Here is a 21,921-nt window from a genome sequence, read left to right as displayed (position 1 = left end):
GAGTTGAGAGCCTCCCTGGTGATTGACTTAACAGCTATATGGAGCTTTCTATGGTGTCTTGATTGGGTATGTGTTACAGGAGGTACACAGGTCAGGACTCCCTGAACTGTATTTAAAAGTCTATTCTGCTGTGTATGAATTATGCCTCAGGGGAGAGAGAAGAGAACTTACGCTCCATTTGGAATTTATCTTGGAGCATGCTGTGAGGAACAAATCTGTTTGTGTCTTTGTGCAGTAGCTGTCCAGTTACTGCAGCAAGTACCACTAACTGAAAAGCCCCTTCCCTGCTGTGTTGAGATCTCTCTTTTTCCCATACTAAATTTCCATGGGCAGTTGGGACTATGGGGTTTTCTCTCTGTCTTCCTGGACTTCTCTCATCACACTGATGTAAACAGAGAGGCTTTATACTGCGTTTTCATGTCAGCTGGGGCTAGGGTCTTCACCACTGCAGCTCTTAACTCAGAGTAGTCTGCTTATTTGTGCTTACTGGTTCTTCTTCACCTTTTATTTTAGATACAGAGGGTCTATTTACAGATTTGTTACATGAAAATATTGCATGAGGCTGGGGTTTGGAGTACAGATCCTGTCACCTAGTTAGCGTAGTACTCAATAGGTAGTTTTTTAACCCACCCCCACTCCCTCTACCTTCTAGTAGTCCCCAGTGTCTGTTGTTCCCATATTTGTGTCCATGTGTGCTCAATGTTTAGCTCACATTTATAAGTGAGAACATGTGGCATTTGGTTTTCTGTTCCTGCATTAATTTGCTTAGGATTAAGTCAAGCTCCATCCATGTTGCTGCAAAAGATGTGATTTTATTCCTTTTTTATGGCTGTGTAGTATTTCATGGTATATGGGCACCACATTTTCTTTATCCAGTCTACCATTGATGGGCACCTAGGTTGACTCTCTGTCTTTACTATTGTTAATAGTACAGCGATGAACATATGAGTGCGTGTGTCTTTTTGGTTGAATGATTTATTTTCTTTTGGATATATACCCAGTAATGGGGTTGCTGGATAGAATGGTACGTCTATTTAAGTTCTTTGAGAAATCTCCAGACCACTTCCCACAGTGGCTGGACTAATTTACATTCCCATCAACAGTGTATAAAGCATTCCCTTTTCTCCTCAGCCTTGCCAGCATCTGTTGTCTTTAGACTTTTTAGTAATGGCCATTCTGGCTGGTGTCAGATGGTATCTCATTGTGGTTTTGATGCATTTCTCTAGTGCTGTGTGGTACTGAGCCTTTTTCATGTTTGTTGGCCACTTGTATATCTTTGAGAAGTGCCTGTTCATGTCCTTTGCCCATTTTTTAATGGGGTCATTTGTTTTTTTGCGTAAGTTCCCTGTAGATTCTGGATATTAGGCCTTTGTCAGATGCATAGTTTGCAAATAATTTCTGTCATTCTGTAGGTTGTCTGTATTCTCTGTCAGTAGTTTCTCTTGCTGTGCAGAAGCTCTTTCATTTAATTAAATTCTACTTGCCAATTTTTGTTTTTTGTTGCAGTTGTTTTTGGGAACTTAGCCAAAAATTCTTTGCCAAGGCCAATGTCAAGAAGAGTGTTTCCTAGGTTATCTTCCGGGATCTTACATTTTGAGGTCTTACGTTGAAATCTTTAATATATTTTGAGTTAATTTTTGTATATGGTGAAAGATAGAGGTCTGGCTTCAATCTTCTATATATGGCTAGCCAGTTATTCCAGCACCGTGTATTGAACAGGATGGTCTTTCTCCACCGCAGTTTTTGCTGGCCTTGTCAAAGATTGGATGGTTGCAGGTGTGTGGCTTTATTTCTGAGTTTTCTGTTCTGTTCATTGGTCTATGGGTCTGTTTTTGTACCAGTACAGAAGCTGTTTTGGTTACTGGGGCTTTAAAGTATAGTCTGAAGTTGATGTGATGCCAGTGTGATGCCTCTGGCTTTATTCTTTTTGGTTAGGATTGCTTTGGCTATTTGGGCTCTTTTTTCATTCCATATGAATTTTAGAATAGTTTCTTGTTCTTCTTAAATGCATTTTACAATTAATTTGTTTAGCTCTAAGAAAAAAACATGATTTTATATTGCAATAGCATTAAATTTAATGTTTTTAAAAAAAATATGTTTCATCTACTTCTAACTTATTGCAGAGAGTTTTATAAAATTGCCTGTAATGATTTTTTAATGGTTTTCTTCATTTTTATAAATCAAACATCCTTGTAACCACACCCAGGTCAAGGAATAGAACTTGATCATAATCATCCCAGAAGCACCCCCCACATGTCCCATTTCTATTATAATCTACTTCCTCTCCCAAAAAATAACCACTTCCCAAACTCTTATGGTAATCATTTCCCTAATCTTTATAGTTTTATCACCAAGTGTATATCCCTAGACACTATAATTTAGTGTTGTTTTATTCTTAAAATTTGATATGTTTTTAAAGTCTCTTTTAATCTACACACTTTTCTCTCTATCCCTTTTTCTTATCTTTTACAATTTTTAAATTTTCTTCTGTTAGCACTTGTAACTTTTTTTTTTTTTTTTCTAATCAGATACTTAGTGGTTTGTTTTGATTGATTATTTTCTCTTGAGAGCCAGCTTTTGGATTTGCTTCTTAGTTCTATTCTTTTTCTACTTAATAATATCTGCTTTTATTTGTAATAATTCCACCCTTTCTTTTGGTTCACTTATTCTTTTTCTGGCTTTCTCAGTTATATGTTTAAATAATTTATTTTTATTATTTAAATTTGTATTGATATAGGTATTTAAGCTATAAAGTTTCTTGTGACATTTTCTGAGTCCTATACATTCTCTATATATTTTCCCAGCCTTTTATAGGTGTATATCTTATATGCAGTATGGTGCTTGATTTTGCTTTGTGAACCGATCCAAGACTGTTTTCCATTTAATAGGTGAGCCAAGTCCGTTTTTTACATGACAGATAACAAGGAACCACCTTGTTCTATTTTATTTGCTTTTACCCTTTTGGTATTTAAGAGGGCTTTCTTGTTTTCTTTTGTTTCTTTCTTTCTTTTTTTCCCTTTTACCCTAATGCCTTTATAGCAAACCCTTAGATTCTTTTGTTGGCTCCCCACAGTACCCAATACTGCAATTAGCTGATGGACGCCCCACTCCCGGTTGGCCCCTGCACATCTTCTCCCCATCCCTACCACTTCTCTGGTGGTTGTTCTTTGTCTGCATTGTCTGAGCTGGTAACCATGGCATGCTGCACCTTTATCACCATTATGTGCCAGCAGCTCCACAAATAAATACAGACCACCTGGCAGCCACACCTTTGCCTCTGCCTCTGCCTCTAGTCATTTTGGTTTCCGGAGCTCATTCTTTAGTGGGTCGTCCCTCAGCTCCCGGTCATCATACTTCCTGTGTTTGTGTGTACTCATAAAAAATATGTGTGACTTTTATCCTTGATGGTCACTATTTAGATGTTAAATCTTTGGCTTGTATTTTTTTCCTTTGAATATCTTAAATATGTTACTGAACCTATTCTATTCTGGACCTGTAATCCCTACTGCAAAGCCACTCACAAGTCCAGTTTTCATCATTTCTGATTTTACAGACATGTATTCTTAAGGGGGAGGAATTTATAGAACTGAAAACCATGTGAATACCCTAGTCATGAGGTGGCTGATTTTGTCTGTCCAAGTAAGATGGTGCGGGTAGGGGGTGTGGTGGTCCCAGTGGCACACGCAGGAAGTCACAGGATGTGGGAGGCATTGTTCTGTGTGCCCTGTGCACAGAGTGTGTGATGCCCTTTGATGGGTTTGCAGCCTCATCTGGTGGACTTCCTGGCACAACCCTTCTTTAAGGTTGCTGCATCTGAAGCTCTCTAAGACGGCGTTTCCCTTCGGCCAGATTGCACTCTGTGCACAGTGCAGTTGCTTCTCCCTGTGGAGGGAGATGGGCCCACATTGTCTATGGCTCCACCTGGCCTTGGTGCTTATTGCTCTCTGCTCTGCTGCTCCCTTCATGTAACGAGGGTGTGTTAAGAGTCTGTAAGTGTGTTGTGTTAGATATTTAGGAAGGGAATGTTAATCCTAAAAATAGGTTTCCCATCTTTTAACTTATATAAATTGACTGGACTTTTTCTTCTGGATTATCTTTTTATAATTAGAGACTAATAATACACTGATATGAAGTAGCTTTGTATCAGGAAAATGGATAAATGTAAACATTCGCCTACCAGGAGAAAATAATATGACCTGATTGGAAAATGTATGGATAAAAAGCTAGGTTTAGTAGGTAGCCATTGATGAACAGAGTAAGTTAAGACAACCATTGGGGATTGTTAGAGCAGAGATTGTAGCTCCCTTCTGAGGAGGAGCTGACCAAAATGTAGTCCGACTCCTGCTTGACAGAAGAGGTACAGCCAAACTGATCCAAAGGAAATGTCAGAGGAGGCCAGGTGGGGATTATCAACAACTGTATTTGAGGGTTTGTTCCACTTTGTTTTGGTTTTGGTGAAATTATCACATTTTGCATGTTATATTACCTTGGCACTTGGAATCATGGCATTTATGCTGAGATTTTTTCTCCCTGGCGTCTCTTCTGTTTGATAGCATGTATGTACCTTTCATAATCAATATCAAACTGAAGTAACTTAAAAAGATAGATAATTGTATTCATTTTCTAGGGTTCCATAACCACAAACTCAGTGGCTTAAAACCACAGAAATGTCTGTCCTCACAGTTCTGGAGGCCACAAATCCAAAATCAAGGGCTTGGCAGGGTTGCTTCCTAATGGCAACTCAGGAAACTTGAGTTTATGAGTATGTATTATTTTTTACTACATGTAGTATAGTACTTTAATAATTATTAAAACTTAAGTCATTCACAAATATCATTTTTCTTACTGGTAATAAAAGTTTTCTGACATATCTTACAGCAATATAGTTAAGAACTGATGCCCTTGATTAGCAGTTTTAAAAACCAGAGGCTTACCCTAGCCTGTCTTACTTTCCTAGACTTGTGTGGAAATGATTTGAAGATAATGGCCCATAACACCACATTCCTGTAAAGCCTGTGCTTAGAACCCTAGAGTGGTCTGGGAGATGAAGATTAAGACCTTGTTGTCCATCTCTTAAGGAAAATACCATCAGAGGAAAATGCAAATCTTGTTATAGGTCATCACGAGAATGAGGATTATAATGTATAGAAATTGGGGCTTAATTATCGGAAATAGTTCTGTTCTTGGCTCTAGTTTACTTCTGTTTGGAGTTGTTTTGTTGATTCTTCTCTATTCTCTTCTCTTCCTTTTCTTGAGTGGAAAGGAACTTGGGAAAGTCATGCGCTGGCCTTGGGTTGTCAGAGGAAACTTGGAATGTCATTGCCTTTTGGGCACATTTGCAAGCAAGGGGGTGACATATGCTGTGGTGTGGCCTGGGTGTGGGGAGTTGAGGGCTGTTAGCTCCATCATTCAGACATGTTTTAAGTTTATGGAAACTCTGTGTTTCTTACAAGTGCGTTTGTGCCCTGTATTTTCAGCTTGTGTTGTATGAGGTTCTATTCTTTGTTTTTAACACTTCCCGCCCCCACCCCATCCCTCCGACATGCACCTCAGACAGCATGAACAAGACAAGCTGCTACTTCCTCTCCTCTCTTACACATTGTCTCTTTATCTTTAATTACAACAAAATACACATAGCATAAAATTGCCATCCTAACCATTTTTAAATGTACGAGTTCAGTGCTGTTAAGTACATTCACATTATTGTGCAACCGTTACTACCATCCATCTCTGGAACTTTTTCATCTTCCCAAACTGAAACTCTGTCCCCATTAAGTGCTAACTTTTCATTCTCCAGCACCCCCAGACCTAGTAACTGGCTTTCTACTTTCTGTCTGTATGATTTGACTTTTCTGAGTACCTCATATAAGTCACATATATTGTTGTAGCATGTGTCAGCATTTCCTTTTTCAGACTGAATAATATTCCATGTTGTGTATAGTGTACACCACAGTTTGTTTATTCGGCCACTGATGGACATGTGGGTTGTTTCCATGTTTAGCTGTTGCAAGTAATACTGCTGTGAACGTGGGTGTACAGGTATCTTTCATTCTCTGCTGGGTGTACAGGTATCTTTCATTCTCCACTTTCGGTTCTTTTGAAAATATACCCAGAAGTGAAATTGCTGGATCATATGGTAATTGTATGTTTAGTTTTTTGAAGAACCTCCATACTGTTTCCTATAGCAGCTATACCATCCTCCATTTCCACCAACACTGCACGAGGGATCCAGTTTCTCCACATCCCTGTCAACACTTGTTTCTTTCTTTCTTTCTTTCTTTTAATTTGCCAGTAGCCTCATAATGAGTGTGAGGTAGTATCTCATTGTAGTGTTAATTTGCATTTACCTAACAATTTGTGATATGGAGCATCTTTTCATGGGCTTGTTGGCTGTTGTATCTCTTCTTTGGAGAAATGTCTGTTGAAGGTGTTTGACATTTTTTAATCAAATTGTTGGGCAGTTTCCCTTGTTTTTAAGTCAGAGTAGGTGATGTTTGTCTTGCTCATGAAACAAAGGTTATAAAAAAAGAACATGTTTGCTATGAAATGTAGTTGATACATGCAGAATGGAAAGATTTATAAATTAAATACTCCTTTATTAACATTTTAATGTGTTGAATTTAAATTTCAGAAGCATTCATCTTTCTTCTCTACTTGTACATTTTTGTTTACCTGACAGTGTAAAACCCACAACCCCAAAATAATGGCTTTTGCCCATTTAAAATACTTTGTAAAAATAGTAGCCTAGTTACTGGTTCCTCTAAAGTAGCCATTTTCCCTTGGTTGTCATTTGTGAGCCCAGGCTTAGTCCTCAAGTCTAACATAGACTCCCCAAGGCCCTAACACTGAAGTGCTCTGAGCCCTACCACTGCCCACGTGGGCCCAAGAAGTGTCCCAGCAGTGCCCAAGAAGGTCACCTCCACCTGTGGAATCCACAGTGTGGGTAGCCCCCAGGGAGCCACAGCCATCTAGGCCCAGATTCACAGGAGGACGCGGTTACTGCAAGTATCTGAACCTGGCCCCACCACCTATGGGCAGAATTGATTCCAGCTCAGTGGTCCATGGGACGTCTTTAGGTTCACCTTGCTTTTTTGTCCCACACTCACGTGTTGGAGCTCAGCTGCATGGAGTGTCCTTCTCCCTGTACCTGTGAGATTAGTCAGCAGTCCTTTCTCCTTCCTATTCTTCCGTATTCTGTCTTTATTTCTGCGACACTATTTCTGGAGAACATTGTATCTGTGCTTTTCCTTTGATATGTTTGTAATTTTCATTAGAAAAGCCCTTTTAGATTCTAAAGCTTCTACATTCAGTATTTCAATCAATGATAACAAACTGGTATAAGACTAAATATGAAATACAAACAACACATTTCTATAAATTGGTGTTATAATGTCTGCTACAAAAAGTTCAGTTGTTTGTATGTTTTTCAAATGCGCTTTGCTTGTCTTGATGATTTACAACTGTTGGCACTGCTGTTTAAGTCTGTTCTGACAGTGAGAAATTGACTCATTTGGCAAAGTCAGCTGTTTTTACTAAAAGTGAATACTGGTGAGTAGAAAGGAGCTTGTATACAATTTTCTTGTCAAAGAACAATGAGCGGGAAATAAGCAATTTTAGTTCCTTGGATTTGAGCATCACTCTCGCATGCCTCCACCAACCAGCTTGTCTCCACAGAGCTTCCTTCCTCACTTTAGACTGAAAATCTGTTATCAGTGTGTGGAAAATAAAAATTTTACACATCTTTAGTTTTGAAGATATGGATTATTACTATTTACAGGTTTTTTTTTTTTTTCACTATAAGGAAGAAATTTTTTTAAAGAGTAAAAGGTGTTCACATTGTCTAGTTATTGCCTTATGATTTGATTTTCTTGTTTCACGAAGAAGAAAAACTTTTAATTAAATGTGTTTAAATAGTAAAAATATACATGTCACTTCTCCTGGTTCCACTTAAATGTATTAACGTGTTTGCTTGGTGCTTAATAAAAAAATGTTCAGCGAATAATTAACTTCAGCTAAACCCTTAAAAATATAGGGAGTAAGCAGAAATATTGAGTGGTTACTCAGCATGGGGTAAGGGATACAGCAAGTCATTGGTCAGTATCGGGTATCATCATATTCTTACCATCTTTTTTTCTGGAGTTTTAGTAGTTGTTTTTAAAAAATCTCTATGTTTTAATAAAGCATTTCGATGTTTGAAACTACCTTGGATAAGCATATCAAGACCCTTGAGAGGTTCTAAAACATGTTCAGCACTTTCCGGTATAATATTCTCAAAGAACCAGGACACATCTTATTTCTCAAAATGAAAAAAAAATATATTAGACATTACCCTTGTAATTTCAAGCCCACAATCTGTCACTTTGAAGTGTTTGTATCGTTTTACAAAAGAAAAGCCAAATGAAGATATCCCTGAAAAAATATTTTAATAGAATATATCTTTATTTCAGTATCTTAAATAGTGAAGATGGAGAAATATTCAATAATGAAGAGCATGAATATGCATCCAAAAAAAGGAAAAAGGACCATTTTAGAAATGACACAAATACTCAAAGTAAGATCATTCTCATTAATTTTATTTTGTCGATTATGTTGAAATACTAAATTACTGTGACAATGCTATCTTATGAAATAAAAGGTGATACAAATATGTAAATAACAGCCCAGTATCCAGCATCACCCACTTATTTAGTGGTCAGACTTTTTGCAGCTCAACCGTTTCAGTGGGTAAGATGTGCAAAAACAAAATAAGAGATGGCACAACCCACAAAACAGCCATGCATATGATCTTGAATTCAACTCATTCTTGAGCAGTGAGGCCAAACTGAGGGGTGTCCTGACTTGAGTTTCGAAGTGACTGAAGATTCAGAGCAGGAGACAGACATTCAGAGCTGTAGTTTAGGATGTTAGATGGCAGCAGGGGAAGGCTGGAGGTGGGACCTGTCTGTGAGAGGGCGTAGGGCTCTATCATGGCACTGCCTTGCAGTATATCCGTGAGTTACCAAGACACATGTTCGTCTATAGTAGGCTCCCTCACCTCAGGGGATAGACCTTCAGTGGATGCCTGAAACTGTGGATAGTACCGAACCTTATGGATACCATAGGTTTTTTTCTGTATATACACACTTATAATAAAGTTTAATTTATAAATTAGGCACAGCAAGAGATTAACAACAATAATAAAATGAAACAGTTATAGCAAGATGGCCGCCATCGCTCCTCTTGCACTTTGGGGCCATTATGAAGTATGATAAGGGTTCTCTAAACACAAGCACTGCGATACCTCAACAGTTGATCCGATAACCAAGACGGCTACTGAGTGATCAAGGGGCAGGTAGTGTAGGACTCGCTTGACAAAGGGAGGATTCCCATCCCAGGCAGCACAAAGCAGGACAGTGTGAGATTTCATGACACCACCCAGAACGGCACAGAATTTAAAACTTAGGAACGGTTTATTTCTGGAATTTTCCATTTAATGTTTTCAAGCCAAAACTGACTGTGGGTAATTGAAACTGTAGAAGGTGAAACTGTGAATATGGGGGAGACTACTTTTTATGAAGAAGATAGGGTCACATGGAGAATACAGTTAGTGTGATTCTTGAAACTTTTAAGATTTATCTGAAAAATGTGTTTCTGTGGAGTACCATACAGAGCAATAGAAGAATAGAACTTTTTATTAGGGTACGTAGGAATTTAGTAATGTAATTGCATTTTATAATCATTTATGTCTTCATATGGCTTCAGTCGTTAATAATACTAATTTTCTTCTAAGTTACTAGGACTTGGTACTGTCTGAAATCATTGTTCATATCTTAAACTGATTTAAGAAACAAGGCAATTCTGTTTGCATTGAACCAAGTAAAAGCATTTCTTATGAATATAGTAAGTCAGATAATTTTGTTAACATGTCCAATTATTTAAATTCCTTTAAAATCTTCATTTTTGAAATGATTTGCCAGATTTAAAAAACCAAGTTAATTTTTATTCTAGGTTTTTATCGTGAAAAATGGATCTATGTCCATAAAGAAAGCACAAAAGAAGTAAGTATTCTTTTATAAATAAGAGAGTATCTTGGATTGTTTCTGTTCAATGTGGAGTCACATTAAATACATTTATTAATAAAGTTGCATGAAACACATTTCTTTTGCAATATCAGATCTATGGTTCAAATTCTGACGGATAATAGCATATGAGGAGCTTTTGAGGTAGTGATTCTCCATTGTGTGTGCTTGCATGTGCGTGTGGTATGTGACTGTATTTGTGCATACATTGGTGTGTGTTGTATATATGGTGTGTATGTATGGTTGTGCATGTATTTGCACACATTGGTGTGTGGGATGTATGGTGTGTGTTAGCATGTGGTATATGTGCAGTGTGTGGTTCCTGCCTACCTGTACATATCTGAGTTAGCAGCAGGCCTATTTAAACCAAGCATGGACTCCTGCAGTCATACGCATTTTCTCTGTGTTAGCATGAACCTCTGATGCTGATGGGCGTGTGTCCTCCCTGTGGCATGTTTTGGAGCGTAGGACATCTGTGAGCCCCCTCATTCCACGTAAAGAGTGGCTAACATGAAATTAGTAATTGGGTTGGGTTTGCGCAGAGCCGTGTGAACTCCTTCCCTGCCTTTCTTTTCCCAAGTTAGGCTAAAGCTTTTTCATGAGCCATAAGACAAACCAGAGAGCTTCAAGCTGTTTCCTGTTTCTTTACTAGGATCAGGGAAGTTGAGTTCCTTTTATAGTCTTAGAAACTCTGTATTTGCTTTATTTTGCAACAATTGGGGAAAATAATTTAGGGAACTATTGTCTATCATCTGTTTTTTTAGGATAAGTTAAATATTCCAGAAATGTTCATAGATGCTCTGAAGCTAGTCCAGCTTCCTAGAAACTGAAGGATTAGATTCTGAGAAAGAAAACTTAATCTATTCGGTTATGGTTAGTGGGTATAGAATGAATCAGATCCTTAATATACACTCTAATATACCATTAGAAGATTGTTTGACAGAATCTAACCTAGTTTTTAAAAAACGAAATTTAGTGCTCATGAAAGACCATTAAATATTTCATCTGCTCTGTTGCCATCCTGATTACAGAGCAGAGGATCCCATCCAAGCTAGCATGTGCAGGAAAAGAGGATCTTATTGTGAGGCTATGGGAATGTTCCCTGGAATCCTAGGAACCAGGATCCTAGAACTAGGTTGAGAGGGACCAGAACTAGGACTGGGCGCTGGTGTCCCTGCACCATGTCATGTCTCCACACCGTCACCTGGTATAGAGCAAGTGCCTGCTGCTTATCCATGCTAGCTGGTGTCTCACCGCTCTGAGGTTACATGCTGTGGTTCTAGGTCCAGACATGCTCTTTGTGGTCTGCTCTGTGAATCAGATTTAATTTTCAGTTGTGAGATGGGTGGTGACCTTGGAAAGTGCCTGCTGCACCATCATGTAGAATTAAGAGAGAGAAATAAAATAGGAATATCAACTGTGAGGGATTTCAGATAATTATCTATATCAAAATTAGCATTTCCTTTCCCCCAGAGTTCCCAGGAAAATGTTTTCTGCATAGCAGGCACTCAGTCAACATATTTGGATGTTTTAAATGAATTTCGTTGAGTTGTGCACACAGTAGGGCGATTGGGGTTGATGCACAGAAGCACATGAGCCTCTGAGTATATCAGCTATCAGAGACAAAGGTGCTGTGACTCCAGCTGCTTTCTCTAGGACATCTCAAGTCACCTGTTTGGAATTTGAGATCGATCATCTCATGTTTTTTATTATTGTTCTCCAGCTTATTTATCTCTACAACTTTGAAATGAAAATCTGTAGATTTTAAATATTTCAAATATGGAGGATGGAAATGGAGTTTAAAATGACTTCTGAAACCTAATGTGCTAATCTACACAAACCAGTATAGGATAAGGGTGTATCATGGCAGAAAAACATCTAAGAGAATAGCAGCAGTGTTTACAGTACTGAAAATAAATTGTTTCATTTTCTTCCTTTGGTTCTTGGACCTGTGGATCTAATCACCAGTTTTTTTGGTGTTTTGGGTTCTTGGCATCCGTGCTCCCAGCCTGAAAGCTGCCCATGGTCACAACCAGCACTTGCCTTCAGCCCTCTCCATCCCAGTGCTGGTTTTCAGAGGCACCTTCTTGCTGCCGAAGCGCCTCTCCCAGCTGTGATCCTTGTGGTTGAGCATACTTCCAACCTGGCAGTGCATGCCTCCCCCGCAGAGAAGTCCTGTGTTTCAACTGTATATTTATAACACCTACATCCTTACAATGCAGCTAAGCACGTGATTTATGTATTTTTAGTTGCGTAGCCTAGTATAATCCAGTTTTTTTATGATCTTAGCCTTAACGTCATCCACACCCCAGTTTGTCCCCAGCAAAATAAACCAGCAAGATTTTTTTTTAAAATTTTCTATTATACTTTAAGTTCTAGGTTACATGTGCACAACGTGCAGGTTTGTTACATATGTATACATGTGCCATGCTGGTGTGCTGCACCCATTAACTCATCATTTACATTAGGTATATCTCCTAATGCTGTCCCTGCCCCCTCCCCACACCCCACAACAGGCCCCGGTGTGTGATGTCCAAGTGTTCCTGTGTCCAAGTGTTCTCATTGTTCAATTCCCATCTATGTGTGAGAACATGCGGTGTTTGGTTTTCTGTTCTGCAAACCAGCAAGATATTTAATATACATTTTTCTTTGTCATTACTTCAGCAGGTGGTAAAAAATGTCAGTTAACGGTGTCTCAGTTATACATAAACAGCTTAAATTATTAGCATTGCTATAATTTTACTATTCTCTCATCTAAATCTAAAATCAGTCTTCAGGATAAAAACAAATGTCCTTTGCCAAAATGTTTTTTTAATTGCACAATTAATTGACATTAACTGCCAGTTCTTTTTGGCTGATTGACTAATTTTAACTTCTGTGTTGCTCTTCCAGAGGCATGGCTATTGCACCTTGGGAGAGGCCTTTAATCGGTTAGACTTCTCAAGTGCAATTCAAGATATCCGAAGGTTTAATTATGTGGTCAAAGTAAGTGTTCTACATGAAAAACTACTTTGATGACTCTTGTGAACAATTATATTTTGAAGATTGTAAGTGTACAACGTTTAAGATGCTTTTGGCAGCTTGAAGGTGTGCCTGTTTGCTGCATATAATCGAAAAACAGAAGGGAACAAGTTCAGGAGAAAACAGTGAGATTGGAGGATTTCTCCAGTGTTGGTGGCAGAGGTTGCAGAGCCTCAGTGGGAGCAGTCATCTCCCTGTGGCTCTGTGGTTGCTGAGGATGCCACAAAGTGGTCCCCCGGGGGTTGCACCATGCATCTACGTACCATGTCAGTGATAGAACGGTCATGGGATCTTTACCTGATGATTTCGCAAATGTTTTCTGCTTCACGTTTTTCACGAAGAATGAGCCTTACGTCACAGAGGAAGAAGTAGCTAATAGAAAACAGGAATTTCATACAAAATAGAATTCCACAAAAGCCTTATTGCATTAATGATATCCTTTTGGAAGAAACTTTTATCTTGGGCCACACTCAGAAAGAAAGGATCATAGCCATATATTCCATTTATTGTTTGCTTTTGTCTAAAGATTAATTACTATGTGATTTATGCACCTTCATTCTATGGATAAAATAGAAGCTATAGTTTATGAAGCTATTAATTTTGTGTTTCTAATGGTTCTGTGAGACATTGGAAAATGTTTCCTTTAATTGCTTTTAGACATTTAAAAGTGCTACTGGGAGGACAGAAAATTTAGGGAATTAAATAACTGTAAGTCTTAGATAATTTTATTTGTTATGTTTGGTTCTGAGCAGAATTTCCAGGGCTTCTTATGTAACTACTACTTACAACTCCTGTTGTGCTCCATTCTTCACTGAAGCCCAGCCAACACATGCAGGCTGGACTTCCCCGGTGTTTTCTGAGTCCTCCTTTAGATATTTACATGCTGGCCAGCAGGGTGTTCTCGATAGGTACCTTTCTTGTAGATGATGGAATGCACATTTGACTCAGCCTTGTGGAAATTTTCAAGACTTAAGTAGGCAGGAAAAACATCAGCAGAGAGGTCTGTTTAGCAGTAACTATTTCTCCATGTAGCTCTCTGATAGTTCAGACCATACTGAGTTGCTTTATAGTAGCAATTCTCGACCATTTGTCTACATAAAAGGATTTAATTCTTGGTGTGAGTGAGAGAGTAGGATGGGGCACAGGAGGAAGTCATTGGTTCCTGGTGATTTCTGTGCTGGGTGCCCTGCTCTGTCATCTTTGGTCACTGACTCTGGAGAAGGTGCGAGTGTTTTGTGCTTTATCAGAGGGGGAGTCCATAGACCAGGGCCAGTATTTTATCAGTTTCAGTCATTTGAATGACTGCATGATTTTTTTTTGTCTGTGTACCACATACTACTATAATTTGCTAAGTAGCTTTTCTTCAAATTTACTTTTTTAAACAGAAATACCTACTTTAGCCTCATCCTAAACACTAATACCTGTGAAATGGTAAATTTTCTGTCGGTCGTTTGTCTAATACATATAAAATAAATGCATAACTATAAAAATTAAAATGTGCTATGCACTCATGTACCAACTAAACTTACCTTGCAACCGTCTTGAGAAGGGCTGTGTTTCTCCAAACCACCTCTCAGAGGTGGAGCAAGGGAACTGGTGAGCCTAGGAAGCAAAAGGGCTGCATTGTTGCATGACTGTCCCAGCAGCCTCACAGGTCTGTGCATCTCTGTTGATTGCTGCCTTCGAAGCAGAGCCTTGCTTGGCTCATCTGTGTTCCTGCTCTGTGGGAATCCCACCTTCCCTCTCCTGCAGTCGCTCCAGACCTTTCACAAGTCCAGCAAAGTTACCTCTAAAAGGTGATTTGCTCATGCTTACCTTCTGCTAAAAACAAAAACTAGCAGCAGCCTTTGTGACTGTGGGAAAGCCTGAGCCTGTGTCTTGCCTTGGATTGAGCTCCTGCATGTCCCCATCCTAATTCTGCCCTCCCTGGCCCATGCCAGTACCCTCTTCCATTGGCTTTCTTTCAGTGTGTACTATTTTTTTTTTCACTTTATCAAGTGCATTTATCATGCATGCTGTGCAGGTATTTGGTATTTGTTTGCTGTTTTAAATGTTTATAGCAACACTTACTGCAACAACTGAGAGGATTCTCTTGGAGTTCTTCTAAATAATATGATTTTCCATAATTTAGGCTAAGTTGTCCATAATGTCACTCAGTATTATTAGAATACCTATAAACTAGAAACGTAGAAGCATTTTTTTGAAATGCTTGATAAAAGGTTTCCTTTTTTTCTAACAGCATTTAGTAATATCTGCCCTTAAGAATTTGTGTGCAAAACTTAATATGTATCTTTTTTGTTTTTTTGTTTGTTTGTTTGTTTGTTTTTTAGGTGGAGTCTCACTCTGTTGCCCAGGGTGGAGTGCAGTGGCACGATCTCTGCTCACTGCAACCTCTGCTTCCTGGGTTCTAGTGATTCTCCTGCCTCAGCCTCCTGAGTAGCTGGGATTACAGGCATGCACCATGATGCCTGGCTAATTCTTTTTTGTATTTTTAGTACAGATGGGGTTTCACCATGTTGGCCAGGCTGGTCTCAAACTCCTGACCTTAAGTGATCCACCTGCCTCGGCCTCCCAAAGTGCTGGGATTACAGGTGTGAGCCACCATGCCCAGCCTGTATCTTTCAACTAACATTTTGTTTTATGTAAAATCATTTTGTCCATCTAAACTTACGAATTTTAAACTGAGACTAATCAATAATTACTAGTCTTAGGATAAAAGCTAGTATAGAATATAGTGTTCAATTACAGATTGTTTCAGTTGTCAAAGATACGTAGTTTGGAATGGAAATTTCGTTTTTACTCTAATCTTTGAAGTTGAGTTTGAGCCAGGTGTGGTGTTAGAGGCATAAAATGGCCCCAGCTTTTGTTCACTGTCCAGGGGCAGATGCTCTTCACTCAAGGCAGGAGGAGCCCGTCAGTGTTGGCATCGCTGAGCACCTCCTGTGTGCAGATCAACGTACCTTGTTTTTTCTAACTAATCCTTTCAAGAAACTTTGAAATCCAGTTCTATTCACACTCCCACCATGAAATCTTGTTTGCCAGTGATCACAGGGTTTTGGCAATACCAACGCAAGCCTACCTGGCTGGGACCTTGGCCTCGCCACCCCCATCATATCAGCAGCACCTCCCTGGCCCTCAGGTGTGCCAGTGGTCACGTGTTTAAGTTGTCTGTATCCCCGTCCCAGTTGAGCCCCAGGAGCAGGGGCTTGGTTTGTTCACTGCTGTTCACCCACTGCTGAAAATAACACCCCGTTTGTCAAAGTGGAGTAAGTATGTCCCAGCTGCAGTGAGGAGCTGCACTTCCATGAACTCGGAGGTGCCCAGCAAACCCAGGACGGCTGTAAACACAGAGAGGGAGACCAGTACCCAAAAGCTGTCTGGAGGAAGTAGAACTGGGTCCTGAGCCTGTAGGTTAATGTGACTGTGGGTTTTACACATTTGTTGTCATTCCCTTGGAGTCCTGGGCTTGCTTATAGCACTGAGAAGAACAGCCTGCTCCCTCGCCCCACTGGCAGTCAGGAGGTGGCTTCTGACAGCCAGGCGCGAACAGCCGCAGGCTTGGGAGGTGCATGCAGGGCAGTGCACGGCATGAAAGCTTCCTGAAAGCTGCACGGTGTGCAACTGAAATTTATAAAAATGTTAAATATGCTGTGTTTGCTACACACATCTGTAGGAAAAACGTTTTCAGAATTGTAAAGTTTATATATCTAATTTTAGTTATTTGGTAAATTATCTGAAGTACTTCATTCTCTGCCTATGGCTGGACCAATTAGATAGTACATCCAGTGTCACATACTTTCAGGGGTAGAGTATTTTTAGTTTAGTGTCTTGCCACCATTTATTTTTATGTTTTCATTTGCTTTAGATGTAGGCAAAGAGTCGGTCACTGTTGTCTTTATTCAAAAATTTCTGTGTCCCTGGGCGTTGCTCTGCCCCTCCAAGACCCCCGAGTGCTGTTTCCTTTAGCCTGCCTGCTCCTCATGTCTGGAGATGGACTTCTGCTTCCCAGTATCCTAGGGATCTATTAAATGGGGAAAAGTGGCCAGGTGCAGTGACTCACACCTGCAATCCCAGCACTTTGGGAGGCCGAGGCAGGAGGCCAGCCTGGGCAACATAGGGAGACCCTGTTTTTACAGATAATAATAAGCAAGTAAGGAAAGACATCTCAGGCTAGAATCTCTGGCTATCTGAAGATTTTTTTTTTCAATTTTTTTCATAATTTCTGCTAATGACTACGCCATAGCAGCAAGTTAATAGCAGCAGCCTCACAGCAGCGCATGGGAAAGATGCTCAGTGAGTGACCCTCAGCCCTCCCCGGTGTGGACTTGAGGGTGAGGCAGGGAGGGAGAGAGGCTCTGCAGCCACATGGCCGCTGTTGGAGTTCTCTCTCTTTCTTATTTATTTACTCAGGGATCTCAAGCATATGACTTCATTATCTCATCCATAGTATCTGGTAGATTTTAGCATCTACCTCAGAGCACTGTTATAAAGATTAGATTATTCCATCATAGGAAGCTCTTAGAACAGTCTGTACTCTGTGTTAGCCACTATTTTTATTTTTTTTTGAGGAGGATTTAGGCAGAGGGATGACAGCTGCATGGAGATCCATTTATGACCCAAGAGGTAAAGATGAGAAAATGGGGCCCAGAGAGATGGGCTGAAGGTCACAATGGAATCAAGGACAGAGACCAAAAGTGCAGTCATCCTGACAGCCGTGAAGAGCTTTTTCATTAAGATGTCATTTTCTAAGTCTATAAACTTAATTTTCCTCTCATGTAAATTAAGTGACTTTCTTAAATGCGTCATGACTTTTTTTTTTCAATTTTTTTTTTTTTTAATTTAAGTTCTGGGATACATGTACAGAATGTGCAGGTTTGTTACAGGTATACACATGCCATGGTGGTTTGCTTTACCCATCAACCCGTCATCTCCATTAGGTATTTCTCTTAATGCTATCCCTCCTCTAGCCCCCGAACCCCCGACAGGCCCTGGTGTGTGATGTTCCCCTCCCTGTGTCCATGTGTTGTCATTGTTCAACTCCCACTTATGAATAAGAACATGTGGTGTTTGGTTTTCTGTTCTTGTGTTAGTTTGCTGAGAATGATGGTTTCCAGCTTCATCCATGTCCTTGCAAAGGACATGAACTCATCTGTTTTTATGACTGCATAGTATTCCATGGTGTATATGTGCCACATTTTCTTTATCCAGTCTATCACCGATGGGCATTTGGGTTGGTTCCAAGTCTTTGCTATTGTGAACAGTGCCGCAGTAAACATATGTGTGTGTGTGTGTCTTTATAGTAGAATGATTTATAATCTTTTCATCATGCTACCTGACTTCAGACTATATTACAAGGCTACAGTAACCAAAACAGCGTGATACTGGTACCAAAAACAGGTATATAGACCAATTGAACAGAACAGAGGCCTCAGAAATAACACCACACATCTACAACCATCTAATCTTTCACAGACCTGACAAAAACAAGCAGTGGGGAAAGGATTCTCTATTTAATAAATGGTGTTGGGAAAACTGGCTAGCCATATGCAGAAAACTGAAACTGGACCACTTCCTTACACCTTTTACAAAAATTAACTCAAGATGGATTAAAGACTTAAACATAAGACCTAAAACCATAAAAACCCTACAAGAAAACCTAGGCAATACCATTCAGGACATAGGGATGGGCAAAGACTTCATGACTAAAATACCAAAAGCAATGGGCAACAAAAGCCAGAATTGACAAATGGGATCTAGTTAAACTAAAGCGCTTCTGCATAGCTAAAGAAACTATCGGCCGGGCGCGGTGGCTCAAGCCCGTAATCCCAGCACTTTGGGAGGCCGAGACGGGCGGATCATGAGGTCAGGAGATCGAGACCATCCTGGCTAATACGGTGAAACCCCGTCTCTACTAAAAAATACAAAAAACTAGCCGGGCGAGGTAGTGGGCGCCTATAGTCCTAGCTACTCGGGAGGCTGAGGCAGGAGAATGGCATAAACCCGGGAGGCGGAGCTTGCAGTGAGCTGAGATCCGGCCACTGCACTCCAGCCTGGGTGACAGCGAGACTCCGTCTCAAAAAAAAAAAAAAAAAAAAAAAAAAAAGAAACTATCATCAGAGTGAAGAGGCAACGTACAGAAAGGGAGAAAGTTTTTGCAATCAATCCATCTGACAAAGGGCTAATATCCAGAATCTACAAAGAACTTAAACAAATTTACAAGAAAAAAGCAATCCCATCAAAAAGTGGGTAAAGGATATGAACGGACACTTCTCAAAAGAAGAAATTTATGCAGCCAACAAGCATATGAAAAAATGCTCATCACTGGTCATTAGAGAAGTGCAAGTCAAAACCACAGTGAGATACCATCTCACACCAGTTAGAATGGCAATCATTAAAAAGTCAGGAAACAACAGATGCTGGAGAGGCTGTGGAGAAATAGGAACACTTTTACACTGTTGATGGGAGTATAAGTTCAACCGTTGTGGAAGACAGTGTGGTGGTGATGATTCCTCAAGGATCTAGAACCAGAAATACCATTTGACCCAGCAATCCCATATGACATTTTAAAATAATGACCTGGCAAATTAGATGGAACTGTCGAAAAGGGCTGTCTTTAAAATTTCAGATCGTATTGCTAATCAAGCTTTTGTTTGCTCTGGTGAGTGTTGTTTTAAGCGACACAATCCAATGCTAATTTATTGTTGTATATTAATTTATTCAGTAGGCCCTGCTATATCCCAAGCACCTGGCAAGTAGTAGGCACTTGTTATTCCTAAAATGAATGAGTGACTGAGCATACAAACTAACTGTTGTATACATAAATATTTTCTAAGTTACTCCAATTATTTTTTTACCACAGTTAAACTCCTCCATAAATTCTACTTGAAGAACTATTAAGATACTCTAAGATAATTACATTTTTGCTGATTGTTGTACTGAACCTACAGGTTGCTTTTTTGTTTTTTTCCTTCAAGCAAACTGCATAGTCAGAAACAGAGGAAGTTATTTTCACTTTTTTAAAATTTTATTTTGTATTTTTTTGAGACAGAGCTTTGTCGCCCAGGCTGGAGTGCAGTGGTGTAATCTTGGCTTACTGCAACCTCCGCCCCTCCCCCCGGCTTCGAGAGATTCTCCTGCCTCAACTTCCCGAGTAGCTGGGATTTCAGGCACTTGCCACCACGCCCAGTTAATTTTTGTATTTTCAGTAGAGAGGGGGTTTTGCCATATGGGTCAGGTTGGTCTCGAACTCCTGACCTCAGGTGATCCGGCTGCCTCGGCCTCCCAGCGTGCTGGGATTACAGGCGTGAGCCACTGTGCCCGGCCTATTTCCACTTTATAAAAAGATTCTACACAAAGATGTCCTCTAATTTCCTAAGTTAGCGGGACTTTACTTATACAGAAAAAGATATATTTACATATATATTTTTCAATTTTCCTAATTGTTGATTCAAGAATTTGTTGTAGGCTATTTAATTCCAGGTACTTCCCTATAATTGCCCCCTTAAAAATGCCAGATTAAAGTGTATTAACAAAGTATGCTAATGCTCCTAAGAACAGATTTGTTAAAGAAAGTCCAAGAAATGACGGTGTTCTCACCATTCAGAAATGTCCATTTCCATTGAAGGAAGTGCTACTCGGCTCATCCAAGAGTTTGACCTCAGTTGAATTAAATTTGACCTTGTAGCTCTGATGTTTTTAAGAAAAATTGAACATAAATTGCTGACAATGGTGGATAGGTGGTGTCAGGCAGTTTGAGCACACTGGGAACATAAGTCTCCTCATTAGATGGCATGCCAAAAAGAGCTTGTTCTCCAGGCAAATATCCAGATTATATTGGAAGTTTGAAATGCCGGTATTAATAATACTCTGCAAGTATCCACTGCCATCTTCATTTTTCTTTAATTCTTACCATATTTATCCTATCAACAAGATAATTTGTAGAGTATGACTAAACGAGCAACTAAGAATGCTTTTACCAAAATAAAATTATATGTTGTGTAACAGTTCAGTTTCAGATAAAAAAGCAGTCTGTCTTTCTGCCAGTGCTAGAAGTCAGTGAACATTTGACAGAGAGTCAAAATGGTTCCCAAGAAAAGCAGAGAAAAGGGACAACCCCCAAAATAGAATCACCTCTCACAGACCACTGCTTGAGCAACTTGTGAGTTGTAGGAGGGGCGCTGGTTCCTAAGCCTGAAGTGGAGGACATGTTTTAGTCCAGCCTGCATGAGGTTGTAGTGTGGTGCTTCCTTACCTCGGGGCAGGGGTGGGCAGGCAGTCCACACACTGCTAAAGGACCGAGGAAAGTGGCTGGAGCTTCCAGAGAATTGATGAAAACTACAAAGTCTGCATGGTTCTGCATTGACTTGCTAGATTACATCCCTTTTTTGTAAAAGACAATGAACTTAAGAAGTCTTTTTAAAATTAGATAATCAAAGTTGAGATCGCTGAGGGCTGTTCCAGGTTATTAATTCTGTCTGGCACACACACTAGATGGGAAGCAGCAGAGCAGGAAGGCACAAGCACAGATTGTGGGATCCCCCTGCTCTCCAGGTCTGGCGCCTCCCTCCTCAGTGATGTGGCCTTGGGGCCAGCTTCTTCTCTCCCTGCCTCAGTTTTCTCATCTGTAGAGCGGGGATAATAGTAAGACCTACCTCACAGGGGCATTACAGGCATTAGAAGGGCATCAGGTACTTCAGATGGTGCCTTTATAATAATCACTCAGTAAATGCTTACAGTTAATTACAAATCTAAAGGAACCCAAAGGTGAAGACTGAGCAAAGTTGATTTGGTCTGCCCAGTGAAGAATACTTTCTGTGTTCTGTAGTAAGGCTGACTTTAAAAA

The 21,921-nt window shown here is 39.9% G+C and overlaps 1 protein-coding gene across 7 annotated transcripts in view; it reads left to right on the top strand.

Moving 5' to 3' along the window:
- The window catches only part of FBXO25 (F-box protein 25), a 73,800-nt gene that overhangs the window by 17,917 nt on the left and 33,962 nt on the right, over positions 1-21,921 (top strand). For 6 of the 7 annotated variants that reach the window (XM_050800210.1, XM_050800204.1, XM_050800209.1 and 3 more), the window contains 3 exons: positions 8,448-8,551; positions 9,988-10,037; positions 12,951-13,043. In XM_050800210.1, coding sequence (XP_050656167.1) covers positions 8,448-8,551; positions 9,988-10,037; positions 12,951-13,043 — 247 coding nt within the window. Of the gene's footprint in view, positions 1-8,447; positions 8,552-9,987; positions 10,038-12,950; positions 13,044-21,921 lie in introns of those variants that run through there. The other variant, XM_050800211.1, reaches the window with a different exon arrangement.

Source organism: Macaca thibetana, chromosome 8 (assembly GCF_024542745.1).
Source record: "Macaca thibetana thibetana isolate TM-01 chromosome 8, ASM2454274v1, whole genome shotgun sequence".
Classification (NCBI taxonomy): Eukaryota; Metazoa; Chordata; class Mammalia; order Primates; family Cercopithecidae; genus Macaca; species Macaca thibetana.
Note: the sequence above shows the minus strand (reverse complement) of the source record. Positions and strands in the feature narration are given on the sequence as shown.